This window comes from Lupinus angustifolius, chromosome LG08, assembly GCF_001865875.1.
Source record: "Lupinus angustifolius cultivar Tanjil chromosome LG08, LupAngTanjil_v1.0, whole genome shotgun sequence".
In the NCBI taxonomy this organism is placed as follows: Eukaryota; Viridiplantae; Streptophyta; class Magnoliopsida; order Fabales; family Fabaceae; genus Lupinus; species Lupinus angustifolius.
Genome location: NC_032016.1, coordinates 16797815 through 16807557, shown reverse-complemented (window position 1 = coordinate 16807557; position 9743 = coordinate 16797815). Strand labels below are relative to the sequence as shown.

Here is a 9743-nt window from a genome sequence, read left to right as displayed (position 1 = left end):
ACTAAAACAAGATGATCGAACATTTAAATTAAACGCAGTAAAAGCTGATTAATAAAAAAAAATCGAAAGAAAATTTCACCTGATGATGCACATATTTTTATGGCAGAATCTGAGGTTGTAAAAGCAAATGTCATGTTTGCACATAGTATATTAAATCGAAAAAAAACCGACTATATAAAAGTAACAATTAAAATCAACAATCAATATATACAGTTCTCATGCTCCTTTGAAATCAAGACTAATAATCATTACGCGAGTTTAATTAAAAGACAAAAAATCTGATGCAAAATGGTGGAAACTGCATAGAATTTACCTATCCATATTTGTTTCACTAAGATTGGCGCTTCCACTCATTTCCAATAAAAATAATAATTTATGTTTCCTACCCTGCAAAAAAGTCCAAATGTTAGGTATAGACCCACCTTATGCCATGCCCCTTAATATTCAATTTCACCCTTAGAATATTCCCGTTAATCACGTGCATCAAACATAATGCAAGTGATATGTGATATTTACAAGATCATTCACCCTTGACACCAAAAATGAAACTATAATCTTTATGAGATTCCACCTAATACTCTCCTTAGATCAGATTTCTGCTCTGCAGTTAGCCTTGAGGGGTACTTGACGTCCAACTTAATTCTTAAATTCCCCTTCTTCCCAGGCTCTTTCGATATCGGCATTCCTTCGTTAGGGACAACAATCTCAGCACCAGGTTTGACGATATCTGTCAGCGGGATCACGAGACTTCTTCCATCCAAGGTGGTGAGCTCCAAGGTTTTACCTGTAAGGGCCTCCAGAAGAGTTATCTCCTGATTCATCGTCAAATCATTACCATCCCTTCTGTAAAGAGCATGTGGTTTCTCATCTATCACAAATATAAGATCTGCAGCGATGACGCCAGGCTCCTGGTTACCCTTCTCGGGGAAAGTAATCTTTGTTCCTTTCTTCCAGCCAGGTTTTATCTCAATAGTCAAAATCTCCTCCACGTTATGACACTTTCTGAAATGGGATTGCATGTGTGAAACATGGTAAACAAATGTAAATATCATTTCTTCATATATAATAGAACCAAAGCAGAATTTTTCTAAAGAATGACATGCCTTATTAAAACAAGGGAATTGTTTCTCTGTTTCTTCAATGTTACAGAGTAATTAGATTAACTAAATTGAAGTTTTGAAGATACTCGGAACTTTTCATCTTTGGACTTTAGAAGACCATGTGGCTAAAGCAATAAATTAGGCTTCTAGTCAACAAAAAACAAGAATACTTTAATCAATCACTTCACTACTTGAAACCATAAATATTTTGATAAGACTAATAACACTTTTGGCCTCTCTAGCTCTATCAAAGTTCGATCTGGTCCCCAAGTTTCAATAGCAACAATGGGCTACATTGTTTCAAATTGATGCAATTATGTTTGATGCCAAATAATATCGGGTCAATTTTTGTAATTTTGTCTTGGTCAAGAAATAGGATCACTTTGAACTTACAAAGTATTTGCCCAAAAGACTGCAGATAAAGTAAGCATGGCTAGTTTTCCCATATTTTGGTTTCTTGTATTTTTAACTTTCTAGATGTTTACTTAAATAGTTGATTTGTCATGTACCAAAAAAGAAAGGGAAGAAATAGTTGATTAGTCTGGTATTTTAATATCTTCTAGAACTACAAAATGTATATTATATAGATGTTACCTTGCAAGTAGTTGTATTTTATTTAGTAAATAAAAACTTGTCTTCTTAGTTTTTCAATGCAGCCAACCTTTTCCCAGTGTTTTAAAATCAGCCCTAAGAATTATCTTACAAAATTTTCAAAGAACCAGACAGTACTAAGCATTACAAATCTGTCTCAGTGCTACCTTGACTTCAGTTAAATAGGTAGCACAAGGATCCTTGCTGCTACAGAATTTGGGGTGGGTTAGATGTAATGGTGTTTGCAACCTTACACTTAGAGCTCAAAGAGAGCCTATATCTGCAACTATAACCCATGACCAACACGTTACAAGGAAACAACCTTACCATTACCCCAAGGCTCACCACATTTACTCACGACCCTGGACATATCTTTAGTATAAATCCTTTTCAGAACCGAATCTAGATAGTCTGTTTCGGCAAATATAACCCATGACCACCAAGTTACAAGGAAGCAACCTTACCGTTGTCCCATGACACACCATATGAACCCTGGACATATTTTTAGTAAAAATCCTTTTCAGAACCTAATCTGGATGTCATATTCTTTGTCCATTCAAAATAAATCATATATTCCTTTTCTTATATTTTTCAATTTGCACTCATAGAATCTATGTCTTCATAATTATCTGCCTCCTCCTTCCTTTACAAGTCTCCCAATCCCTTAAACTCCAGAACATATTTAATTTAAAAGCTGACTTATACAAAAAGACATTCATCTGCCAAACAAACCTAGTTCAATTTCGGATGACTAATATACACACTACATTATCTCAAGCTATCTTAAAAGGGGAAGACAACATATGGCATTCAATTTCACCCACTTCATGTTTATTGAAATGATCGTTGCTTGGGTTTAACTTTTATTTTACACTCTAGTCTCTGGGTCCCATATTTTCATGGCTAAGCAAAAAGCTCCTAGTATACACGAATCCGTTGTTGATTTATGAACAAATATATACCTATCTACACATAGTCATACAAACAAAGGAAAAGAAATGTTATAACCTAAATAGAAACTTGGAGGGGTTTCTGTTTTCTTACAAAAACACCACCATATTTTTATTCTATTTTTTTTTCAAATTTTTGGGATGGGAATGGTGAAAATAATATTTTTTTACATACCATTTTGAAAACAGAAAACATAATAGAAATCAGGTAGCAATTTTGTAATTAATAATTAAAAAATATCAACTCAAATGAAAACAGAAGACTAACTAAACACCCCTTAATTTCTTCATCAATCTTACTACCCAAAATTGAGAGAGGCAGGTTCTCTAAGTCAATAAGTTATTCCAGAGTTAGCATATTTTATCAAAATGAATATTCCATATACTTTAAATTCAGAAGATGTAGTGGGAACAATTCAGAAGAAAACAACCAGGGCAAATGTTTGTTCTAGAAGACCAAGTAGGATACCAAGGTTTAAACTAAACATTCTGTACATGAACTTTAATTATTTCAATGGTGTTACAGATAGAATAACATGATTTTTCTATGGTAAATATGAAAGCTCAGTGAAATGAAATTATAAATTATTATCACTTTCTAAAATGAAAAGTAAAATCGAGACAGAACCAAGCAAGCAGCAAAATGAATCTACCTATAGCCAATCCCTGACCTGAGTCCACTTCAACATAAAAAATCACTCAAAAATTCAAAGTAGCCTGGGGAAATGCCAGTCAGATTCTCAAGCATTAACAGACCAAATTTCATAACTGATAGCAAATATAAAATTTGTCATGCAAAAAAAAATGTCTAGAGATTATCTTCAAATCACACAAATAACATATAATCCATTAGATTTCACATTGTCAAATGCGTGTAATTAGAAATTATCTTCCATAGGGATAGGCAAATGTTAGGGCTATGAGTAGACACAAGGAATCATAAAGATGGTGGGTTCAAATAAAAATGAGTGCAAAAGTATACACAAGGATGTAGTTGTAAGGCATATCCTACTGTATTTCCTTTCTCATTAAGTTATCTTGTCCACAAGGCCACAAAAGCACAAGAAGCGAAGACTTGCAAGATGCCAAGATGTGGGTGAGTACAACTTTTTGGGATATGTTATCCCTAACACTTAAGAATAACCACCATCAGAGGCAGATTTCTATATGTATATCTGGCCTGATAAATTTTTCATAATCTTCTAAGGATTATGTAAATTAGAAACAGATTAAGAGACAGACCTGTAATTAATGACTTTTAAAAGAATTGAAACACGCAGATTTACTGCTTGGTTGAAAATTTTTGCTCTCTGTGTTGACTTTTATGGCATTCACATTTTTATATACACATCAATTACTTTGAAAATTTTAATGACTCACAAAACTCACTCATCCAAGTTCATCAATTAACCAAAACCTACATACTTTATACTCAATCCTACATCAAATCTAACATCATTACTAAAATCCATAAATACTACATCAAGACTTAGTTACAGGATTTAATATAGAATATATAAAAATGCCCCAAGCCCCAAACATAGACAGGTGATAGACATAACAAATAAATGATGCTATCAAAGAACAAAACAACTAATCCAGTAGATCATATTACCTACCCAGTCAAACATATGACTTCAAGAACAATCAACCATTAAGCTGCTACTAGGTCTATCAATCGAAATAAATCAGAAGGGGAAGGGAGGAAGGGTTGCCACATAAAGGGCAAACCTTCAATATCTTAAACACAGTCAAGCCTATCTCAAATTAGCCACTCTTCTATTCAAAGTTTGACCTTTGCAACTAGCATTTACTATTAAGGCCAACCTTATTGATAAACGATACCACACACATGGATAAGACTTAAACTTTACTCTACAGCTAGCGGCACGTATATGCTGTTGATTTTTAGTGTCTAAGAACACAATGCACTTTAAATTTTAATCAAAGTGGACAAAGATTCACTTTTAAGGTCCATGGGAATAATATTTAGGACGCGCTACGATAAGTAGGTAGAAATTTTGGAACTAAAAACCACTGTTATATACTTTATATTCACTCTTGGATCAGGGTTGAATATTAGTTCCAAACTTCCAATTTGTACTCTATTTTCCACAGCCTATTATTCAATCAAATTCAAACCCTTAGACTAATGAATTAACAATTTGGAATATAACAGGTAATGCATCAAGTTAAATATGCACACAAATGCTCTCTAGGTTAGGTTAGGGTTTGAAATTGGTTTACCCAAACGCATCATAAACCTTCCTCGAGATCTTCATCTTTTTCTTGACACCCTTATAGAGATCTTCCAAGTTACACGGCAATGCATTCTCCACAGCAGCAGCCTTCCTTCCCACTCCCCCGAACGGCGAAGCATTGGACGAAGTCCGAAAGAATCCATCCCTACGCCCTCCACCTCTCCCACCACTTCCTCCTCCACTGTCAGCCCCATCGCTGCCAAAAAACTCGGCGTAAATGTCATCAGCGTCACGGGGATTGAACTGGAACGAGGTGGCGTTGGGATTATGACGCTGCTGGTGAGCGCGTGAAGATGACGATGACGATGATTGTGACGGCGGCGGGAACTGTCCAGACTTCAGCGCTTCCTCGCCGTAAAGATCATAGATCTGACGCTTTTGAGGATCGCTTAAAACATCATAGGCTTCGGAGATTCGTTTGAATTTGGCTTCGGCTTCGCTTTTGTTAACGAGATTTTTGTCGGGGTGCCAAATCATTGCAAGCCTCTTATACGCTTTTTTCAATGCTTCATCGCTAGCGTTTCGATTTACTTTCAGTATGTTGTAGTAATCCATTCCCATCCCTCACTCACGGCGGTGATGGTGGTGGTGACGGCGGTGAAAAAGAGAGGAATGTTGGAGTGGTGTTACAGAAATGAGGATTTGGGTGTGGATCCGACGGTTACAATTGGTGGTGGATTGATAAAGATTGTAAGGAAGAAAATAAAAATCCTAATCATATGTGGGTCCCCCTGCCATTATGATCTACTCAGCTTAGTTTCTGTTTTTAGGGTATTTCATTTTGCGACGTGCTGAGCAGCAAGAAATGGAATAGATTAAATCTTGTTAAATATAAAATGAATAATAATCTTTAGTGTGATAAAAGTATCCATTTATTATTATCAAATCAATTGTCCCAGCTAATTACCAATCTGAACAATTTGACTCAACATATTACATTACATAAATATAAAACTCATCTACGGTGACAAAGACATAGCGATAAAATGTGTAAAATGAAGGAATAGTATAACTCTTTATCATCTTTTCATATTATAATAAAATGAAATATGAGACATCAAATTGGAAAGTGATTCGATTAAATTTAATTAGTTTAATTAGATAAATAATTTGATCACACTAGATGATGTCACATACAAATAATAATATGTAAATATAAACTAGATGACGTCACATAGAATTACTAATATGTAAATATAAATAAATGCATAATTATATATATTTATATTGGAGTATGGGTGTTATGATCTTTGTGAAGCTGGTTAAGAAAATAAATATATTGAGAAGCTTGTTAATCGCATGAAAATAAATATATCGAGAAGCTTGTTAAAATAAGTAATTATTTATTGAAATAATTTTTTATTTATTTTTTGTTTAACAAAAATTTGTTTTGCTCCTACATATTTTTTAATGTAATTGAAAAATTAAGACTATTTAGTTTTAGATAGAAAAATTGTTACGGTGTTGGATTGATTTTAAAATAAATTAATAAATTCTAAGATATTGATGTTTTATATCTAAGGTAAGAAAGATGATTCAACTTTGGTGTACATGACTTTACCCACATTTGAGAGAGAATGTGCAGTCTAAAATCGTGTATCGCTTTTCTACTCAAATATAATGAAATATAAGTCTCGATCTAAGTATGGGTTCCTTTAACCCTAGGATTTCAAAAGATTGATTTTAATTAGAATATACATGAATAAAACTTTCTATTTTCATATCTAAGGTAAGAAAGAAAGTTCTACTTTAGCATACACCACTTTACTTATATTTGAAAGAGAATATGTAGTTTAAATATGTGTATCACTTTTCAACTCAAATAGGATTGGAAGATAAGATTCAAGTCGAGTAGCGCTTCCCTTAACCATAGGATTTCAAAAGTTTGATTTTAATTAAAAATATACATCAATAAAATTTACTTTTTTCATATATAAGGTAAGAAAGAAGATTCAATTTTGGCCTACATCACCTTACCCATATTTTAGATAGAAGATGAAGTTTAAAACTATGTAGCGTCTTTTAACAAATAAGATAAGAAAATATGACTCGAGCTGAGTATCACTTCCTTTAACCCTAGAATTTCAAATGTAACCTTATTATTAAGGTAACATTTTATCCAATATAAAATTAAAAGATTATTTTTAATTAATAATTAAAATTATTAAGTCTCGTAATAACGGTAGAAACTATTAATTATTGAAATGAGTTATTATATTTAAGAGATTATATTAAAAACAATTAATAAATTTAAACTCTTACTATCCATTTTCAAAAATATGTTTTTTTATTATTATTAGGGTGCAATTAGAGTAAGAATGTTTAAAGGACTACAAACTACATTGAATGATATTGCCAATCCTATTTTAAGCAATAGTATGCATAACAATACAATTGTCGTCTACTTTACAACTCAAAAGGAGAAGAATGTACAGTTCGAGTTATTTACCAATCCTTCAAAGCACTTAAGGGACTAAAATTATTTAAACCTTCTTTTCATAAATAAATAAAATAATGCAACCATATGAAATTAACATAATCATTATAAGACAAAAATGATAGAGAATACAATAATATAAATAAGAAATTAAATCAAAATATATAACAAATAAAAACACAAAATAAGAATAAATAAATTAAATAAATATATAAAAATATAATAAAAATAAGAAAGGGGAAGACCACTTTCTTCTCCAAGCCATTTGAGAAATGGCAGTAAGGACAGTTCGACACTGTCTACTATAGCAAGAGTCGACGAGAGGGCTAGGTTGTGATAGGAGTGAAATTATCATAAGGAGATACTAATATTGCCTTTATCACATGTTCAAGCACGTTTGAGGTTTCATCGAACACGAATGTACATGTGTTGTCTTCCACATGGTACTCTGAAGACAATGTCATGACACCTTCATTGGGAAATTCTTGATGCATTGACCCATGTCTTTCTATCGGTTGATTGGTTAAGTAAGAACATATTCTTTAATCACTTTTTGAGAGACATAGACTATATCATATTCTAATAGTAGTACTTGCCATTGGGCGAATCTTTCTGTCAACTTCGAATTTTCAAAGAAGTATTTAATGGGTCCATCTTAGACACAAGTCATGTAATGTGGCTCAATATATATTGCCTTAGTCGACATAATGCCCAGGTCAAGGCCAAGGCACAACATTGTGTTCCAATAATAAGTACCTCGTTTCGCATCGAGTGAATTTCTTAGTGAGGTAATTAATAAGTGCCAAAAATATCTTAATTGACAATACTTTTTACGACACTTATTTTAATTAATCATACTTAAAACCTAACTTATAACACGCTTTTTAAATAAAAATTATATAAAGTTAAATTATATATAATTACACCTCTTTTCCAAGTCTCTCTGAATTTCAGGTAAATAAATTACCAACAAATGAATAAAAGAATGACAAAAAGCCATGCACCAAGCCAACAAGGACAAAAAGACAAAGAATGATTAAGCCAAGTCATACCCACTACGTGTGGGTCTTAATGTGCCAAGCATGGTGTTGACTAAGGTGCTTTGGCTTAGAAGAAGGAAACCTTCCATTGAAGAAACCTATGATAGGCAGTTCCAAGCACCAACCAAGCTTACTTAGAAGCCAAGGAATGTAATGCCCCGAAAATCATTTCATATTTAATATATTTAATCTCTTAAAAAAATGGGTAAAATTTTTTTTTTTTTTTATGTAACCTATAACTTACAAATCATTTTCACTTTTACCTTATTCCATTTTCAAGACGTCACATTTTCAAACCTTGCGAAAATAAAATTCTTAATACATTGAAGATAATTAAATGAAAACAATTCTTTTCTGAATACTTCTCATTCATAAAATTCTTGAGTAAATACAGAATTGTTTACAGGGTGAAATCTAATCATCACCACAAATAAAAAAAACTGAAAATACAAAGAAAATAATGTCGGGGCATTGTCATTACAAAAAGTACCTCACACAGGTTCCTATCACAACAAAACAAAAGAGAAACCTCCTAAACTGGAGGTGCACTGGAAGCCTCGCTAGGGTCTTCCTCCACCTCCGAGTCAGAAGAGATCTCAATGACCTCAACTGAATCTTCTATGCAGATAAGCTCTACATAGTTGTCGTTGTCTTCCTCCTCCTCCACTTCATCCGCTCCCCAATCCATCGAGGGGTCCGGGGTGTACCCCCTTGGCATGGTCCCGTCTGTCTCTCTTGGCGCCGATCCTGAAGATGAGAATCCTGTTTGGGGCCAGGTCCTAAAAACTTCTGGTAGGCCTCGAGCTTTAGCCGGTACAGAAATTCCGGCGGTTGTAGGTCTTCGGTCGGGCAAAGTGAATGATGCCTCCCGAACTGCGTAGTAAGGTGGAAGATGCAGAACTGAGTCATTGCTTACCTAATCCAGCTCTAGGTCGCAATGACTTGTGTAAGTGTGTCGATTACCCTCAACACTCCATGTCCCCTCCTGGGACATAGTGAAGCGATAACCTTGGATCAGTGCTGATGGGTCCATATGAACATGCGTACAAATACACCAGAATAAAAGAGAGGGAGTAAAACATCTATGAAAAACTTGTCATCGACGTCGTGAAATTACACGAAATATTACACCAAGACAACACACGAGTACAGATATATCATGTGATCATACAAGCATATAATAACGATGAATGAAGTAGAATTTAGAATCAATATCGAAGAATATCATGTATGCAATGCGATGCATGAGTCCACCATCCTTACTCCTTTATCCTCCCAATAACTATTTGGTAATAATCGAGAGCACAGTTTCCATAACAAGCTGATTTGATCGCACCAAAATTACTCCTCGCAAGGATATATGA

The 9743-nt window shown here is 33.7% G+C and overlaps 1 protein-coding gene across 1 annotated transcript; it reads right to left on the bottom strand.

Moving 5' to 3' along the window:
• On the bottom strand, positions 201–5667 carry LOC109354931 (dnaJ homolog subfamily B member 1-like). The gene is made up of 2 exons (XM_019597762.1): positions 4889–5667; positions 201–1002 (listed from the first exon to the last, which is right to left on the bottom strand). The coding sequence occupies exons 1-2, from the start codon at positions 5461–5463 to the stop codon at positions 558–560; spliced, it is 1020 nt and encodes a 339-aa protein (XP_019453307.1). The 5' UTR covers positions 5464–5667; the 3' UTR covers positions 201–557.

What these genes read in the sequence shown, in the direction of transcription:
- LOC109354931 (XM_019597762.1), bottom strand. Translation starts at nt 5,463, where the DNA reads ATGGGAATGGATTACTACAACATACTGAAAGTAAATCGAAACGCTAGC. An exon ending in AAGGTTTATGATGCGTTTGG is followed by an intron (nt 1,003 to 4,888) that starts GTAAACCAATTT and finishes ATCCCATTTCAG; the next exon opens with AAAGTGTCATAACGTGGAGG.